The 17792-nt window shown below is 42.0% G+C and overlaps 1 protein-coding gene across 1 annotated transcript in view; it reads left to right on the forward strand.

Annotated features, from left to right (window-relative positions):
* FHOD3 (formin homology 2 domain containing 3) overlaps nt 1-17792 on the forward strand; it is a gene marked incomplete at its 5' end in the record, with an annotated part of 759322 nt that overhangs the window by 359456 nt on the left and 382074 nt on the right. The window contains one exon of the mRNA XM_007945666.2: nt 8238-8343. Coding sequence (XP_007943857.2) covers nt 8238-8343 — 106 coding nt within the window. The remainder of the gene's footprint in view (nt 1-8237; nt 8344-17792) is intronic.

Here is a 17792-nt window from a genome sequence, read left to right on the forward strand (position 1 = left end):
TTCTGTGTCTGTATTTATTGGTTTCCCTTTTCTTTGTTGAAGAGGGTCTGTGCAATCCTTCTGCCTAGTCCACCATCTTGCCTCGCCTCCTAATCCATATAACTTTAAGTACACTTTTGTGAGTACTGTGAGATGTTGCAGCAAATTACTGAACTCAACAGGGAAAAAAGGTTGGGAGGGGTAGAGGGAGAGTGGTCAATGTCCCAGATGATATAGAGTGGTACAGCAGGAATCAACTTTGTGCTAATTCTTATTTATAAAATAATACAGTCATTGTATTGGTGGTGACAGTGTTTGTGTGGCTATTCTGAGACTAGTGTGAGAGTGAGTGAGAGAGAGAGAAAGAGAGAGAGAGGTTCTTCAAGGATTCTTAAGAATTAAGGTTCATTGTGTATTGAAGAGGTTAAGTTATAAGTTCTGTATCTCTGAGTTTAATGAGAAATACCAGAATGAAACTATGGTGCATTTAATCTTAAAAAATAAGCAAACAAACGTATTTCTAACTCTGTCTACTAAAAAAGGACTAAAATAATGATCAATCTATTAGCGCAAAACACCCAGGAGCACTGAGATTGTGGTCTTAATGTAATCGAAAGGAACCAGGCCTCCCTGGAGAAATGGCTGATTCCAGGTCTGGAGTAAGAAATACATAAAATAAACTTGGAGCATCTTATCATACAGAGAACAAGGAAGCTATCAGTATTACCAAAGTCAATACCAGTAGAACTCAGGAGGGAGTTGAAGAAACTCCCTTCGACTGGTTTAAGATGGGACAATGTACATAATAAGGATATTAATTGCAATAGGCTGAAACACATCAAAGAAGTTTGAATTGATGAGCTCACAATGATACTAAAAATAATAATGGATTGGTCACCAGTGGGAAGATACTAGTGAAGCAGCTAATTTTGAAAGATAGTAAATAAAAGAACCTCACATTTTATCTTACTTTTCTTCTGTAAACTTGAGAGTAATCAAACAGTGGTTGAAGGGGAAGTTTGGCTAATATAAATACTCTAGCAAATAATTAAGAAGGAACAAGTGCTCGGCTGCTAACCCAAAGGTCAGTGGTTTGAACCCACCAGTTCTCCATGGGAGAAAGATGTGGCAGTCTGGTTCTGTAAAAATTTTCAACCTTGGAAACTCTATGAGGCAGTTCTAGTCTATCCTCTACGGTCACTATGAGTTGAAATTGACTCAATGAATGAATGAATGGGTCTAGGTGTTGGGCATCAAGAGCTTCTGACACAATAGAAATGAGATACAACCAACACTATATGCCTTCTGAAGGAAATACAAGCCACCACTGATGTTGGCCAAGGACAAGCCAACATTAACCCTGTATCTGATCATGCCTTTATATGTAATGACCTGTTTATCAATTATCTAGGAGAGAGGCACATATTAAACTACACCACAGGGAAGTAATCCAGACTGTGGTCTGCTCGACAGGAAAAATGACCTAGTTTCTTCTCCACATAAATTTCAAGGAGGAAAAAAAGAGAGTTGAAGAGAACTTATTGATTAAAAGAGTTTAAGACTCATGTCAGCTTATTGCCACGTTTGGATCTTACTTGAATCCTAATACAAACTGAATGTGGAAATTATCAAACAATATCATTAATATCACATGCAAGTAAAATTTTGCTGAAAATAATTAAAAAATGGCGACAGCAGTACTTGGACAGTGAATTTCCAGAAATTCAAACCAGATTCAGAAGGGGATGTGGAATGATGAATATCATTGCTGATATCGGATGAATCTTGGCTGAAAGCAGAGAATCCTAGAAAGATGTTTACTCATTTGACTACTAACCAGAAGACTTTTGGTTCAAACCCACCAGCCACTCCTTGGAAGGAAGACTGGGCAATCTACTTCCGTAGAGATACGCCTTGGAAACCCAAGGAGGGGTCGCTATGAGTCAGATTTGACTCGGCGGCAGTGAATTTGGTTTAACTGTGCAAAGACATTTGACTCTGTGGATCTTAACAAATTATGGATAACATTTGGAAGAATGGAATTCCAGAACACTTAGTTGTGCTCCTGCAAAACTTATATATAGACCAAGAGGCAGTCAAACAAAACAAGGGGACACTGCCTGGTCTAAAATCAGGAAGGATGTGCATCAGGGTTGTATCCTTTCACCATACTTAATCAATCTGTATGCTGAGCAAACAATCCAAGTGGTTGGACAATATGGAGAGGAACACAGCATCAGGATTGGAGGAAGATTCATTTACAACCTGTGGTGTGAAGCTGACACAGCCTTGCCTGCTGAAAGTGAAGAGGACTTGAAGCACTTACTAATGAAGATCAAAGACTACATACAGCCTTCAGTATGGATTACACATCAATATAAAGAAAACAAAAGTCCTCACAGCTGGACCAATAAGCAACATCATGATAAATGGAGAAAAGATTGAAGCTGTCAAGGATTTAATTTTACTTGGATCCACAATCAATGACCATAGAAGCAGCAGTCAAGAAATCAAACGATGTATAGCAGTGGGAAAATCTGCTGCAAAAGACTTCTTTAAAGTGTTAAAGAGCAAAGATAAAACTTTGAAGACTAAGTTGTGCCTGAACCAAGCCATGGTATTTTCAGTCATCTCATATGTATGTGAAAGCTGGCCAATGAAGACCAAAGAAGAATAGATGCATTTGAATTATAATGTTGACAAGGAATATTGAATATACCATGGACTGCCAGAAGAATGAACAAATTTGTCTTGGAAGAAGTGTAGCCAGAATACTCCTCTGAGGTGAGAATGGCTAGACTTTGTCTCTCATACTTTGGTCATGTTATCAGGAGGCACCAGTCCCTGGAGAAGGATACCATGTTTGGTAAAGTAGTAGTAGTAGTAGTAGTTGTTCTTAGGTGCTGTTGAATCATCTCTGATTCATAGCGACCCCATGTACAACAGAACAAAAGACTGCCTAGTCCTATGCCAGCCCCGCATGACCCTGCTATACCTGAGCCCATCGTTACAGGATGAACAAAATAGAGAGGATCAGCAAAAAAGAGGAAGACCCTCAATGAGATGGATAGACACAGTGGGTGCCACAAGGGCTTGAGCTTAGCAATTGTGAGGATGGCACAGAATTGGGCATTATTTTGTTCTGTTGTGCATAGGGTTGCTGTGAGTTCAAACTGACTTGACAGCACCTAACAACAACAATGCAAACTGTAAAATACAGTATGACATTTATGAGATGGTTGGAAATTTGATCACTGGATATTAGAAAATGTTAAAGTATTTTACATTTAAAAAACAAAAAGCAAAACTCATTGCTGTGGAGTTGGATTCGACTCAAAGCAATGCTTCCTTGGATTTCCAAGGCAGTATCGCTACGGAAGTAGATTGCCCAATCTTCCTTCCAAGGAGTGGCTGGTGGCTTTTAACCACCAACCTTCTGGTTAGAGGCAAATGCCTTAGGCATTTTAGATATTTTTTAAAAAAGGAGTTTCTATATTTTGTGGATATATATTGGAATATTTATGGATTAAGTGATGTAATGTTTGGGATTTACTTCAAAATAATATAGTGGGCAAGGGGTGGAATTATTACTAAAACCCAAACTCACTGCCATTGAGTTGGATCCGACTCATAGCAACCCCTCCTTGGGTTTCTGAGGTGGCATCACTACAGAAGTAGATTGCCCAACATTCCTTCTGAGGAGTGGCTGGTGGGTTTGAACCGCCAGCCTTCTGGTTAGCAGTCAAATGCCTTTGGCACTATGCCACCAGAGCTCCTGGGATTATCACCACCTTTTAAATTTTTTATTGTGGTTTGGGTAAAAGTTTACAGAGCAAGTTGGATATTGGTTTTCCATTCAGCGATCTATCCAGATTTTGTTTATCGTGGTATTGATGCAATCCTCACCCTGTCACAGCACTCTTCCCACTTCCTCCCTGTGTTTCCTGTTTCCATTTGTCCTTCTAGCCTGTCCCTTCTTGCTGTCTGATCTTTATCCCTGGAATGATGCTGCCCTTTTGATCTTGTATGGTTGATTGTTTGAAGGAGTGCATACCTTATAGGTTCACCTTATAGGACTGTCTGTCTGGCTGAAAGTTGAGCCGCAGGGGTGAGTTCAGTTCCAGGCTTGAAGGATATCTAAGAGCCATATCTCAGGAGTTCCACCAGTCTGTATCAGACAGATACTTATTTTAAATAAGCCTGGTATTTATTTTTCATGATTTTGAGTTTTTCTCACATTTTTCTCCTACTATCCTCTATTCAAGGAGCTCTGGTGGCATAGTGCCTAAGGCATTTGACTGGTAACCAGAAGGTTGGGGGTTCAAACCCACCAGCCACTCACGGAAGGAAGACTGGGCAATCTACTTCCTTAAAGATTTACTGCCTCGCAAACCCAAAGGGGGTCTCTGTGAGTCGGAATTGACTTGATGGCAGTGAGTATGGTTTGGTTTTATCCTCTATTCAGGATCTCTTATTGTAATTCCTTTCAGAGCAGTAGGCAGTAGTAGCCAGGCACCATCTATTTTTTTTTCTGGACTCAGGGTTGTGGATGTTGGGGTTCATGTGGTCTATTAGTCCTTTGGACTAATTAGTCTTTGATTTTCTTCACTCTTATTTGCTCTGTATGGGGTGATACTAATAGCTGTATCTTAGATGGCTTCTCACAAGCTTTTAAGACTCTAGTTGCTACTCACCAAAATAGGATGTAGAACATTGTCTTTGTGGGGCCAATTGACCTTGATATCCGAGGGGGTGTGATTATAGTTGAAACAAGATTGGATTGAATTGCTTGGCACGTGGAGTACACTATTCTATCTTCTTTTGTAAATGTTTAAAGTTTTCCTTGATAAAAAGCTAAAAATAATAAAACAAAATTACACTCTTGTTACACATCCCCTCACTAAGCTCACTCCATGATGTTTCTTCTCTGAATTCTCATGGCAGTTAATTCTAATTCTTATTCATCTGGCAAATATTTTTGAGCAGCCTTTGTTGGAACTATGTAGGGAAGGAGAGGAACTGAAAAGAAATGTAAGAAGGTGCTTAATAGTCAGAACTTTATCATCTGTTTGGAAGGCCACACACGTGTGCACGAAATAGCACTAAACCACAGAAGAGCAGTGCATCAACACTGAATGGCTTACCCAGGCAGCAAGCCGTCTGATGGTGAAACCACCTTCCCCATGCCTGGGGGACAGCATCTCCATCACCTCTTGTGTTCTCTACGTATGAAGGTTCTTTTTGAAACCAGGCTGTAAGGGCCTATAAACCAGGGATGTTGCTCGTCTGGCTTGAGTTGACTATTCCTTGACTAATAGGAGGCATTTTTTAAAATTGATCTCATGGCTATTGTAGAAAATTCTAAAATGCAGCAATAATCACTTATTAGCTAGTGCTAACATTTTGATTTTATTTCAGTCTTAAATCCGTGTTTTAAAAATCATCCATCAAAAATGCTATAGTTTTAGGATATGTATTACAAATTGAGTACATTGCCAGTTTAGGAAATTTTCTCAATTCATTATTCATAAGTTCATATATTTGAACTGCCTTATCTAATATGTGCATAATCTTTAGTTAAGGTTCTGAATTATTCTTATAAACACTGTCTCGCCTGTCTGATGTTTCTGCCGATTGCCCCGCCAGATAGTAAATTCTCTACTATATTAATATTACTGATTAGCCTGAGTGGTTTCTTAAGAGCTCGTTCTCACTTTTGCACCATGAAGTCATGTGTGAATCTAGCTTTAGTTAAAGTAATAAACATTTGTTACATGCTTGGAAAACCTTTCTGACTAGACATGAGCTCATCTAAATGTTCGCTTTTCACATATGCTGGTGGAACAGAATATGGATGGAGAGAGAATTATTTTTTATTTCTTTTTTACATAGGAGTGTAAAATAATTTTCCAAAAAGTCATGATATTGTCCGCATTTTCTCTTTCTTCCAAAGCCCTGATTATCTTAAATGTCTGAGCTCACACAGCTGTTTTTCATTACCCCCTCCCCACCCCAGTGCCCTTTCTGAACATTTAACAGGCTATTTTGGTTCAGAGGGAGCCTGTGCCCTGCCTGCCCACATTTAGCCCAAGTCCCCCTTCCATATAATTGGAAAATGCCATCCAGTCAAAATAAGGGGCTGATTTCATATAGCGACTGGAGGATGATGCCAATTTGTCTAAATTATTTTCTCCCTTTTGGAGATAAACCATGGTTTCTGACTACTCCTATAATAATAACCTTCCCATGATTCAATTAAGCATTCTAGGAGCTCTGGTAGCGTAGTGCCTAAGGCACTTGACTGCTAACCAGAAGGCTGGCAGTTCAAACCCACCAGCCACTCCTCGGAAGGAAATGGGGCAATCTACTTCCGTAGTGATGCTGCCTCGTAATCCCAAAGAGGGGTCGCTATGAGTTGGGTCCAACTCGACAGCAAATAACAACAACATTTACATCATTGAGGGTTCATACTTTTGCTTTGTTGTTATAATTTAAAATGAATGTTCCAGCCTTATTCTGGATGCGTTTGAGACAAGGGCTCTGTCCAGTTGAGGAAATCTCCTGAAACAGTGGTGACATTGCTGGTCACAGAACACCGCAGAACTTGAAACTACAGAAAAATTACTGGGCTTGGGGTCAACCAGCATGGGGGCTGGCCGCATATACTTATGTGATCTTGGCGAAATCTTTTTCTCTTCTTCAGTCTTGGCATCTTTATCTGTAAAGAGAAGGTGGGATTAGATTAGTGGTTCTCAGACTGGCTGCCCTTGGGATTATAGTAGCCAAACCTGTGACATTCTCATTAAATCAGTGTAGGTAGGGCCCTACTTCCTACTTACTTTAAAAGGTCCTTGAGGGATTCTTGGGTGAAGACAGCAGGGGTGAGAACCCCCTGAGCACCTCAGAATCATCGGGAGGGCTTGTTAGATGCAGATCTCAGACCTCCCTGGGCCTGTACTCTTGCGTTTCCTATTCAGTAGGTTTGGGCAAGGCTGGAAAATTTGCATTTCTAACAAGTCCCCAGTTGATGCTGATGCTGCTGGTCTGGAGCCCTACTTAGAGGGGATTAGATGCCTGGATTAGATGACTACTAGGGTTTCTTCCCTGTCCTGCCTTCTGTGATCAAGTCTGCCACCCCACAGAGGCAGTTCTTTGAGCAGTGTCAGGTTACCCAATAAGCAAGGTAAGCACAGGTTTCCTTGTATTTACTTACCAATCTGTAGTGAACAATTTCACATTTTTTCACCACATCAAAGATTCTGCTTCTAGCTATGGCTGGCATCTGTCTCTCTCCCAACCTCACAGCACCTTCCCACAGAATCAAAGCCTCTTTCCAAATTTACAATCCCTGACAGGGATGGAGTACCCACTAAGCAAGGTAAGAACAAGCTTACTTGTGCATGTTTACTGAGCTACAGTGAACACTTTCATGTGAATTTCACCATGGTTAGCTTGTTTATTGGGTAATCCGTCCTTTTCCTTGATGGCCAGTATGGCTGCCCCAGGTGGAGGGCTGGTCCTCTGCTCTGCCTCCTCATTTGTTCTGAAAGCAGCACCATGAGGAATGTTGGAGAGACTGCTTGCTTATGTCTCAAAGATATTTGTACAACTCTTATAAACAGCGTCCTTGCCAGTTGCTGTAGAGTCCATCTCAACTCATGGCGAGCCCATGGGTGTCAGAGTAGGACTGTGGGTCATAGGATTTTCAATGGCTAATTTTTTAGAAGTAGATTATCACCAGTAGGTCTGAGATATTTCTGGGTGGACTTGAACCTCTGACTTTGGGTTAGCAGCTTAGTGCATTAACATAACCAGAGTCCTTAAGGACATCTTTTAGGATACATGAATGGCTTTAAATCCTTCACTTGATGGTTCATTTTGCCATAAAGTATTTTCTGTAGTTAAAAACCAGCAAGATTCATGTGGTCAGTCCCTAGGGACCTGTGAGTAGGGAGCCTAGTAATTTCCAAAGAGAGTAAAATGAAGTACAGTAAATATTCCAGACCTCAAGGGATTCATTTGTCTGATCTTTATTCAGTCTTTATACCAAGAAGGTATTCATTGGTCTTTAGTGAACAACAATGTGAAGACTTGTAAGATTTCTCTGGCAATAGGATGCCTCATTTGAATACAGCAGAACAGTCATTAGGGGTATACTTCTGGCTTCAAAGGTTGTATTGAACACAGCTTAAATAGCCTGGGCGGAGAGGGACAGGGACGGTATTTGAAGTCTGTTTTCTTTTTCTCTTTCCTTCCAGGATGACAAGGATTTGGTGCATGAATTTGTAATGGCTGAAGGTCTGACCTGTTTGATCAAAGTGGGAGCCGAGGCTGATCAGAACTATCAGAATTACATCTTAAGGGGTAAGTCATGACTGCATGGGTGTGCTTCGCCAAATCCTGAAAGAGAGGCCTTAGTCAACTTCAGGGATCTGGATACTGAGAGCTTTTTAAGAGATTTGGATTTAGGAGTAAGGTGGTAATGACACCCTGTAACAAAAGACATCTTCGTTAGGTTTTCAGAGTTGCTAGTAATTAAGGAGGAACTCTGGTAGTGTAGTGCATAAGGTACTTGACTGCTAACCAGAAGCCTGTGGTTCAAACCCACCAGCCACGCCTCGGAAGGAAGGTTGGCCAGTGTATTTCTATAGCGATACCACCTCGGAAACCCAAGGAGGGGTCGCTATGACTCAGGTCCAACTTGATGGCACATAACAACAACAGTAATTAAGGAGTGACAGAGCTTATTTTATTGACTTTCACCTGGAATCTTCTCTGGGTTACTAACAAAAATGAACCTACCACATTGGTTCTGTAGAGTCTTTCTTATTTGGTGAGGACAGGGACACACTAAGTGGGCACGGGTAGAGCTTGTGTTTTAGCAGTTGTTGCTAGCTGCCGTTGAGTTGGCCTACTCCTGAGCGGCCCTTGTGATCAGTTCTGGATCAGACTGTTGTGATCATGGGGTTTTTATTGGCCGATTTTCAGAAGTAGATTGCCATACCTTTCCCTTTAATCCATCTTAGTCTGGCAGTATGGCTGAAACCTGTTTAAACCTGTTTAACACCCAAGTCTCTACTGACAGATGGTGGCTGCATGTGAGGTGCATTGGTAAGGAATTGAACGCAGATTTCCCGCACAGAAGGTGAGAATTCCAGTACTGCGCCACCAGTGCCTGCTTGGTTCAGCAGTAAAGCCACCCAAAACCAAAGAGATCCATTTATTTCTTGAGGAAAATGAAATTCCTTTAACTTACTGCCTGGGGTCCTTGACAGAAGTGTGTGTTCCTTTTGGTTCTACTGTGAACCTGTTGTTATTGTGTGCTGTAGGGTCATTTCCAACTCATAGCAACACTGACGAACAGAGATGAAAACTTGTGGCTTCAGACACAGCACTGTTGTACCTAAGGTTCTTATGAGTTGGAGACGACTTGATGGCACATAATAACAACAACAACAGGCTGTACTTTTTATAGGAGCAATTGCCAGGTCTTTTCTCCCGTGGAATAACTGGTGGGTTTGAACTGCTGTCCTTTTAATTAGCAGCTAAGCACTTACCCGTGGTACTACTAAGGCTCTTTGGACATGTAGTAGATACTCAATTAGAAGCTGTCAGTAGAGATGTTTTATTGAAGCATTTTATGTGGGAACTGTTATTGTGGTATGTGTAGAAAATTAGCCATAAACTATTTTTCCTGCTGTGTTGCATCCACCTGTGGCTGTCTGCTGTGTCTGAAGCCACATGTTTTCTTGTTCATTTTTTCATTTACACTGGTCCATCACCTGTGGTAGTGGAAGGCACAGAAATAAGGGTAGGGCAGCTTCCTCTAGTTTATTTTTCAGATCATTTAGAACATGGACATTCATAAGTTGAACCACATGGAAGGAAAATACCTTAAATTGCCTAATTCTGACTAATGAATCCAACCTGACAATATGGTTTTTTCCTTTGGTTAATGTTTAAAAGTATATGTCCTTTGAAGTTTACAAAAAAAAAAAAAAAAGTCATTCCCAACACACACATGTTGTTGTTGTTGTTATGTGCCGTCGAGTCGGCCCCGACTCATAGCGACCCCTCCTTGGGTTTCCGAGGCAGTATCACTACGGAAGTAGGATTGCCCAACCTTCCTTCCGAGGAGTGGCTGGTGGCTTTGAACCGCCAGCCGTCTGGTTAGCAGGCAAGTGTCTTAGCCACTATGCTACCAGAGCTCCCATATACACCCTATAAAACTAAAATCACTATAACTGTCTACCTGTTTACTCTTCTGACCCTTACTTAAGAGCATATATATGCATTTTATAGAGTGGTTCATTCTACATTCAGGACTGGGGAGGGGGATGATTGGGCCAGGTGTGGTCAGCTCCCTTTAATCAGAAGAACAAAATTTTGTTGGAAGCCCCCAGCAGACCACACATTGGGTCATGGCCACTTGTAGCTGCAAGAGAGGTTGGACAGGTATTTGACATCCTAGACATGGGAGGCAGCAGGAGAGAAAGACATGGCTTTGGTTCTAACCTTTTTCAGTGTCTGCTACACAGAGAGAGGAGTCCTGGTGGTGCAGTGGTTAAGTGCTTGACTACTAACCAAAGCGGTGATGGTTCGAACCCCTCAACCACTCCATGGGAGAAAATCGTTACAATCTGCTTCCATAAAGAAACCCTATGGTATAGTTCTATGCAGTCCTATAGGGTCCCTATGAGTTGGAATTGACTTGACGGCAGCAGGTTGTTGTTGATACAGAGAGAGAGTTAGGAAAAAAAGAACTTTCAGTACAGCAAAAGAAAGACCTTTCTAGCAGCAGTATGGTGGCCTGTTTGGGGACAATAAGTGCCTCACCACTAATGGCTGCATGCTCCTGAGAGAATTGCTGTACAGGGGGTAGATTAAGCTCAATGACTGCACAAGGTCCCAAATGGTGCATTGTTTCAGTCATGCTTCTTGCTGATGAAAGAGGGTGTTGGGCTGGCATACTTCAGCTAGCCTCTCTAGTGAATGCTTTTTGTTAAGTTAGCTGAAGCAAAAACAAATCCAGTGCCATCTAGTTGATTCCAACTCATAACAACCCTATAGGACAGAGTAGAACTGCCTCATTGGGTCCCCAAGGTTGTAAATCTTTATGGAAGCAGACTGCCTCATCTTTCTCCTGTGGAGCAGCTGGTGGATTAAACCACCAACCTTTTGGTTAGCAGCTGAATGCTTTAACTGCTGCACCACCAGAGTTCATTTGTTAGCAGTGGCCTATTCATTCACAGTCTTCTCATCTGCAATTGCCAAATGATTAAGAAACAGTGTGTCCAAGTATGATCAGGGAGAGCCCTGCAACTACCTGCTGCTCTTGGCTGTTCACGCCCAGGTCAGGCTCTCACTGCTGACGGTTCTTCTCAAAATGTGTGGGGAGGCTCCGTGTTTCCACTGTCGCTACAAGGGCCTCACCTTCATATTTTGGTTTTCAAATAGTGCCTGTTCACTAGAGACGAGAAAGCTCACTGTGCGTTATCTGGAAGACAAGCAGGCACTTGTTCACTCCCGTTTGGCTTACCACAAGATGCCCTGCTTTTCATGCAGTGGAGGTGCTCTGGCGTGCCTGGCCCACATCCGCCAAGTCTCTGGAGGCACTCAGTAATCAGGGCACTGTCTGCAAACGTCAGCACGTTTGATGTATCTGAGCAGAACCTGGGCCAGGAAAGCACATTCTGAGGGATGTAGATGACAGATTTCCTGCTGTGTGACTTTTGTGCCTTTGTACAAAGAAGCCATCATTTTTCCTAACCCAAAGGTTAATTTCTCCCAGGTCAGCTTTTTCAGTTTGCTTGCAGCAGATGGCAGCCACTTGACATTTGCAATCAAGTGAATGCCTCTGAGTCACCTCTTTATTTGTCCCACCATGAGGTGGGCTGATGGTTGGAATGTTCTGGAGAAGTTGATCGTATAGTTACCTCAGGTGTATGTCATCTTGTGTGAGTCTCACATCCTCAAAGAAAACAAGAGCATTTGGACAGTCCAGTATGCTCCCACATTGCAGTGCTTTTAATTTATCTTTATTTTTGCTCTCAGCCCTCTGTCAGCTCTTTTTTAAGGCTCAGGGATCTGCAGCTTTTCCTTTAGGATGTATCTGCTAAGAGGTAAATATAGGTTTTGAGTTACAGTATAGCCAAGTGCTCTCCAAAAATGTGAGTCTGCTGCTGGGAAGAAGTCTTAAATGCACAACATGTAAAAATAATATTTATCTGACATATTTTTCTTGGATCGTTGTACCTAATGATCTAAGGATTTTTGTGATAGCCAATATTTAATGTAAATCTACTATGGAATTTTGTACCTCACAATTATTAATATTGAAATAGGACTTAGAGTAGTATATTCCTGGGAAATTGAACTTTCCACACACATCACTGAGTCTTTACTGTGTGCAGTGAGTGCCCCATGTCAGGCACTGGGGATGTAACAATGAAATCGAGGTCCCCCTTGCTGTTGAGAAGCTCCCGTAAGGTACTAGGCACATCACATTGGAAATGTGGTGTCGTGTATGACTTACATGTGTAGAACTTGTATTTGATGACTATGAGGTGGCAGTGGTTCAGTAGTAGAATTTTCATCTTCCATGCAGGAGACCTGGGTTTCAATTTCCAGCCAAAGTACTTCACAGGCAGCCACCACCCATTTGTCAGTTGGGGTTTGTGTGTTACTGTGATGCTGACATGTTTCGATGGAGCTTTCTAACTAAAGGCAGACTAGGAAGAAAGGCCTGGTGATCTACTTCTGAAAACCAGCCAGTGAAAGGAAAACCCCATAGGTCATAATGGTCTGATCTGGAATTGATCATGGGGATGACACCGGACCAACAGTGTCTCATTCCCTGGTGCACGGGGTTGCCATGAGTCAGGGACTGGCTCAGTGGCAGCAAACAACAATGAGACATGATGCTTTGGGGGAGAAAAAAGAAAGAGGTAAGTGGAAACTATCATCAGCTGCTCTTTCTGGCTGTATGCCAAGGGAAGCTGCATTTCAAGGGCTAATTTTGCATGGAGAAATTTGACTTTATTATTTTATTATTTCACCTAAAGTGAAAATAGCCATTAATCATAAAATACCCCAGTCCTTATCAGAGTTTTTAAAGCTGGATGACATCTTAGAATGCATTTAGCTCAGTCTTTTCATTATAGAACAAAACTACAGATATTTTGCTTGCCCAGACTATGTTTTTAAACAATTTTTTTTAGATGGTTGTCAACATTTTAAAAATTGGGAGATTTTTACATTAAAAAAGTCTAGATTTCAGGCTTCTTCAGAAAAACTGGGAGTAGAAAATTTTGGTGTCTTGCCAAGTATTTCTCAGCAATCTGACACACATCAGAGGATCCAAAATACCACACATATCAGGGGATCTCTTAATGAGGATCAGAGCTTCTGGTCAGATGGTTTTTGTCTACATCAACATCACCAGAAATTGAAATATTACAGACCGCAAAGAAGAGATTTTAAAATGTTAGAGAGAGAACAGTGGTACAGAATGAACAAATGGGAATTAAAGAAACATCCTCCATCTCACAAACCACTCAAGAGTCCAGATGTTGGCATTTTAGAGCAGAGGAGGAAAGCAGAGGCTGTGTTCAGATTAAAGACGGTGGAGGGTGTGGAGGGGCCAAATTGGCGCCAAGAGGAGGAAATGGGAGCAGAAGGAGGAGAGCTTCTTACTTCCTGAACCAAGGTTAGGTCCTTGGCTCATGTTCAAGAATCTCTCGGACCTGTTTCCCACTGAACATCCAGCTTGACTCTTTTCTCCTCATACGTGTCCAGTATTGCGCCCAACTGGCTTGGAGAAACATGCCTCTCTCCTGCCTCCTGCTGGGAATGCTTTCTGCTCACCTTTTGGATTTCAGGGATTAATCACAGTAACCACATGGCTAGGTTTTTGTATGGATGACACAACCACTCAAGTGTCCTGTTGTGTTGTTGCCAGCCCTGGGTGGCTTTGAGGCTAGGTTCCAGGATGGAATTAGACCTCACTTAATGTCTCTCCTCTTGCTGAGTTGGTGCAATAGTGGCTATTCCCAGTCAGTAATTGTGTCAATTGGCACAAATTGGCAGCTCATGGGGCCAAATTGAGCCAGCAGGTATTATGTTCATTGTATATATCATGTGTAAAAATAGTTGTGAACATTTCAATGTTAGGGGATTTGTCATAAAAGATATGGATTTCTGGCAGTTTTTGAAGAACCTAATAGCTCAAGCCAACACTGTGCCCTCATTTGTGCCTGGCCAGTTAGCTGGAACTGGGAGAAGCTGCTTCCTTTCCATGGGCATTTAGGTTCTGTTTACCACAGTCTCCACCACTCTTTAATGTGATCCCTGGTCTGCTCCACTTATTTTTGTTACCTCTCTGCCTCATAGTATTTTGAGCCCTCTGATTAATGGCACTATAATCTGTGATATGAGAATTACAGTTATCTAAAGAAGCAGTTGTTGTTGTTAGGTGCCATCAAGTTGTTTTCGACTCATAGTGACCCTATGCACAGCAGAATGAAACACCGCCCAATCCCATGCCAGTTCCATGATCCTTGCTATACTTGAGCCCATCATTGCAGCCACTGTGTCAATCCATCTCGTTGAAGGCCTTCCCCTCTTTAGTCAACCCTCCACCTTACCAAGCATCCTTCTCCAGGGAATGGTCCCTTCTGACAACATGACCAAAGTAGGTGAGACTAAGTCCAGCCATTCTGGCTTCCAAGGAGCATTTTGGCTGAACTTCCTCCAGGACAGATCTGTTAGTTCTTTTAGCAGTCTATGGTGCTTTCAGTATTCTTCGACAGCACCACGACTCAAAAGCATCAACTATTCTTCGTTCGTCCTTATTCACTGTCCAGCTCTCACATGCATATGAAGTGATTGAGAATATCATGGCTTGTGTCAGGAGCACCTTAGTCCTCAAGGAGACATTCTTGCTCCTCAGAACTTGAGAGAGTTCCTTTGCAGCTGACTTGCCCAGTGCTATACGTCATCCAGTGTCCTGTCTGCTGCTTCCATTGGCATCAGTTGTAGAACCAAGCAATGTGAGTTCTTTGACAACCTCAATCTTTTCTCCATTTATCGTGATGCTGCTTATTGGTCCAGTTGTGAGGATTTTCGTTTTCTTTATATTGAGATGTAATCCATACTGCAGACTATATTCTTCAACCTTCATCAGTAAGTGCCTCAAGTCATCCTCACTTTCAGCAAGCAAAGTTGCCTTGAGCCAAGATCCATCTGACAACAGCTATGATATCCCTTGTTCCACGTCCTCTTCTGAATCCAGCTTGCACCTCTGAAAGTTCTCTGTCAGTATACTGCTGCAACCATTTTTGAATTATCTTCAGTAAGATCTTACTTGTGTTCAGTATTAATGATATTGTTCGATAATTTCCACATTCTGTGGGATCACCTTTCTTTGGAATGGGTACAAATATGGATCTCTTCCAATCAGTTGGCTGGGTAGCTGTCTTCCAAATCTCTTGGCATAACCGAGTGAGTGCCTCCAGTGGGTCAGCCGTTTGTTGAAATATCTCAATGGGTATTCCATCAATTCCCAGAGCCTTGTTCTTTGCCAATTCGTTCACTGCAGCTTTGACTTCTTCCTTTATTTAATACCATTGGTTCTAGGTCTTATGACACCTCCTGAAATGGATGAAGATTGACTAGTTCTTTTTGGTACAGTGACTCTGTGTAGTCTTCCCATCGTCTTTTGATGTTTCCTGCATCATTCAATATTTTGCCCATAGAATCTTTTCAATATTGAAACTCAAAGCTTAATTTTTTTCCTCAATTCTTTCAGTTTGAGAAATGCTGAGCATGTTCTTCCCTTGTGGTTTTCTGACTCCAAGTCTTTACACATTTAATTATGGTAATTGGCTTTGTCTTCTCGAGCTGCTCTTTGAAATCTTCTGTTCAGCTCTTTTATCTTGTCATTTCGTCCATTTGCTTTAGCTACTCTTCACTCAAGGGCAAGTTTCAGAGTCTCTTCTGACATCCATTTTGGTCTTCTTTTCTCATCTTTTTAGTGACCTCTTGCTTTCTTCATGGATGATGTTCATGATGTCATCCCACAGTTCTTCTGGTTTTTGGTCATTGGTATTCAATGCATCAAATCTATTCTTTAGATGGTTTCTAAATTCAGGAGGGATATATTCAAGATCATATGTTGGCTCTCATGGACTTGTTTAAATTGTCTTTAACTTCAAGTTGAACTTGCTTATGAGCAGTTGATGGCCTGCTCCACAATCAGCTCCTGGCCTGGTTTTGGCTGAAGGTATTGAGCTTTTCCATCACCTCTTGCCACAGATGTAGTTGATTTGATTCCTATGTGTTCCATCTGGTGAAGTCCACATGTACAGCTACTGTTTGTGTTGTTGAGAAAAGGTATTTGCAATGAATAAGTCGTTGGTCTTGCAAAATTCTACCATGTGATTTCCAGCATTATCTGTGACCAAGGCCAAATTTTCCAACTACCGGTGATTCTTCTTTGTTTCCAACTTTTGCATTCTAGTCACCAGTGATAATTAACATACCCTGATTGCATGTTCAGTCAATTTTAGACTGCAGAAGTTGATAAATGTCTTCAATTTCCTCATCTTTGGCTTTGGTGGTTGCTGCATAAATTTGATTAATAGTAGTATTAATGGGTCTTCCTTGTAGGCGTATGGATATTATCCTATTACTGACAGCATTGTACTTCAGGACAGATCTTGAAATATCCATTGTGATGATGAATGCCATGCCATTCTTCTTCAATTTGTCATTCCTGGTATGGTAGATCATATGGTTGTCTGATCCAAAATGGCCAAAACCAGTCCATTTCAGCTCACTAATGCCTAGGACATCAGTCTTTATGCATTCCATTTCATTTTTGACAACTTCCAATTTTCCTAGATTCATACTTCATACATTCCATATTCTGATTATTCATGGATGTTTGCTGCTCTTTCTCCTCAATTTGAGTCATGCCACATCAACAAATGGAGGTCTCAAAAGCTTTACCTTATCCATATGAGTAAGACTGGTTTTACTGTGATGATGCAGCTCTTTCCCAGTCCTATTTTGAGAGCCTTCTAACCTATGTGACTCATCCTCCTCCTGTGTATTGGACAGTGTTTCCAGACTATTCATAAAGTTGTGCAGTAACGTATCAGACAGTGTTTCTCTGCTATTCATAAGGTTTTTCCTGCCCAGTTCTTTGAGGAGTGGATGGCCTCTTCCTTCTTCCTAGTCTGTCTCAGTCTGCAAGCCACGCTGATACCTGTGTGCCATGTGCACCCCACTGGGTTTGAAACACTGGTGGCACAGCCTTAAGACCCACAGCAACACGTGACCACAGTTGGACAAATTGACAGATAAGTTTGTCTCCCTTAGGTGTTCGAAACCTCTCCACCCTCCCCTTACCTGGATCCCTGCTGCTGCCTCCTTGCTTTGTCCCAGTCCCCCTGGCCTTTTTCTGTCCTTTCCCCTGCTTTCCAGCCTTGCTGCTTTGGGGTGTGGCCTGGGTTCCCTCCTTTCACCTGAATCCCTGTGGCTGACTCCTCACTGTGTCCTTGTCCCCCTCACATTTTTCTGTCCTTTTCCCCACTTTCCTGACTTGCCACTTGTAGGGCATGGCCTGGGTCCCTCCCCTCACTGGATCCCTGCAGCTGACTCCTTGTTCTGTCCAGGTCCCCCTGGCTACAGAGTACAGCTTAATTATACCTATGCATAAGTTATGATGTCACTGCCACTTTGAGTTTGGTCCTCAGGTCCAGTTCTCAGTGAGCATTTTTATTACCAATGAGGCATTTCTCAATAAACAC

Source organism: Orycteropus afer, unplaced genomic scaffold (genome assembly GCF_000298275.1).
Source record: "Orycteropus afer afer isolate SDZICR_OR568_19922 unplaced genomic scaffold, OryAfe1.0 scaffold00141, whole genome shotgun sequence".
Classification (NCBI taxonomy): domain Eukaryota; kingdom Metazoa; phylum Chordata; class Mammalia; order Tubulidentata; family Orycteropodidae; genus Orycteropus; species Orycteropus afer.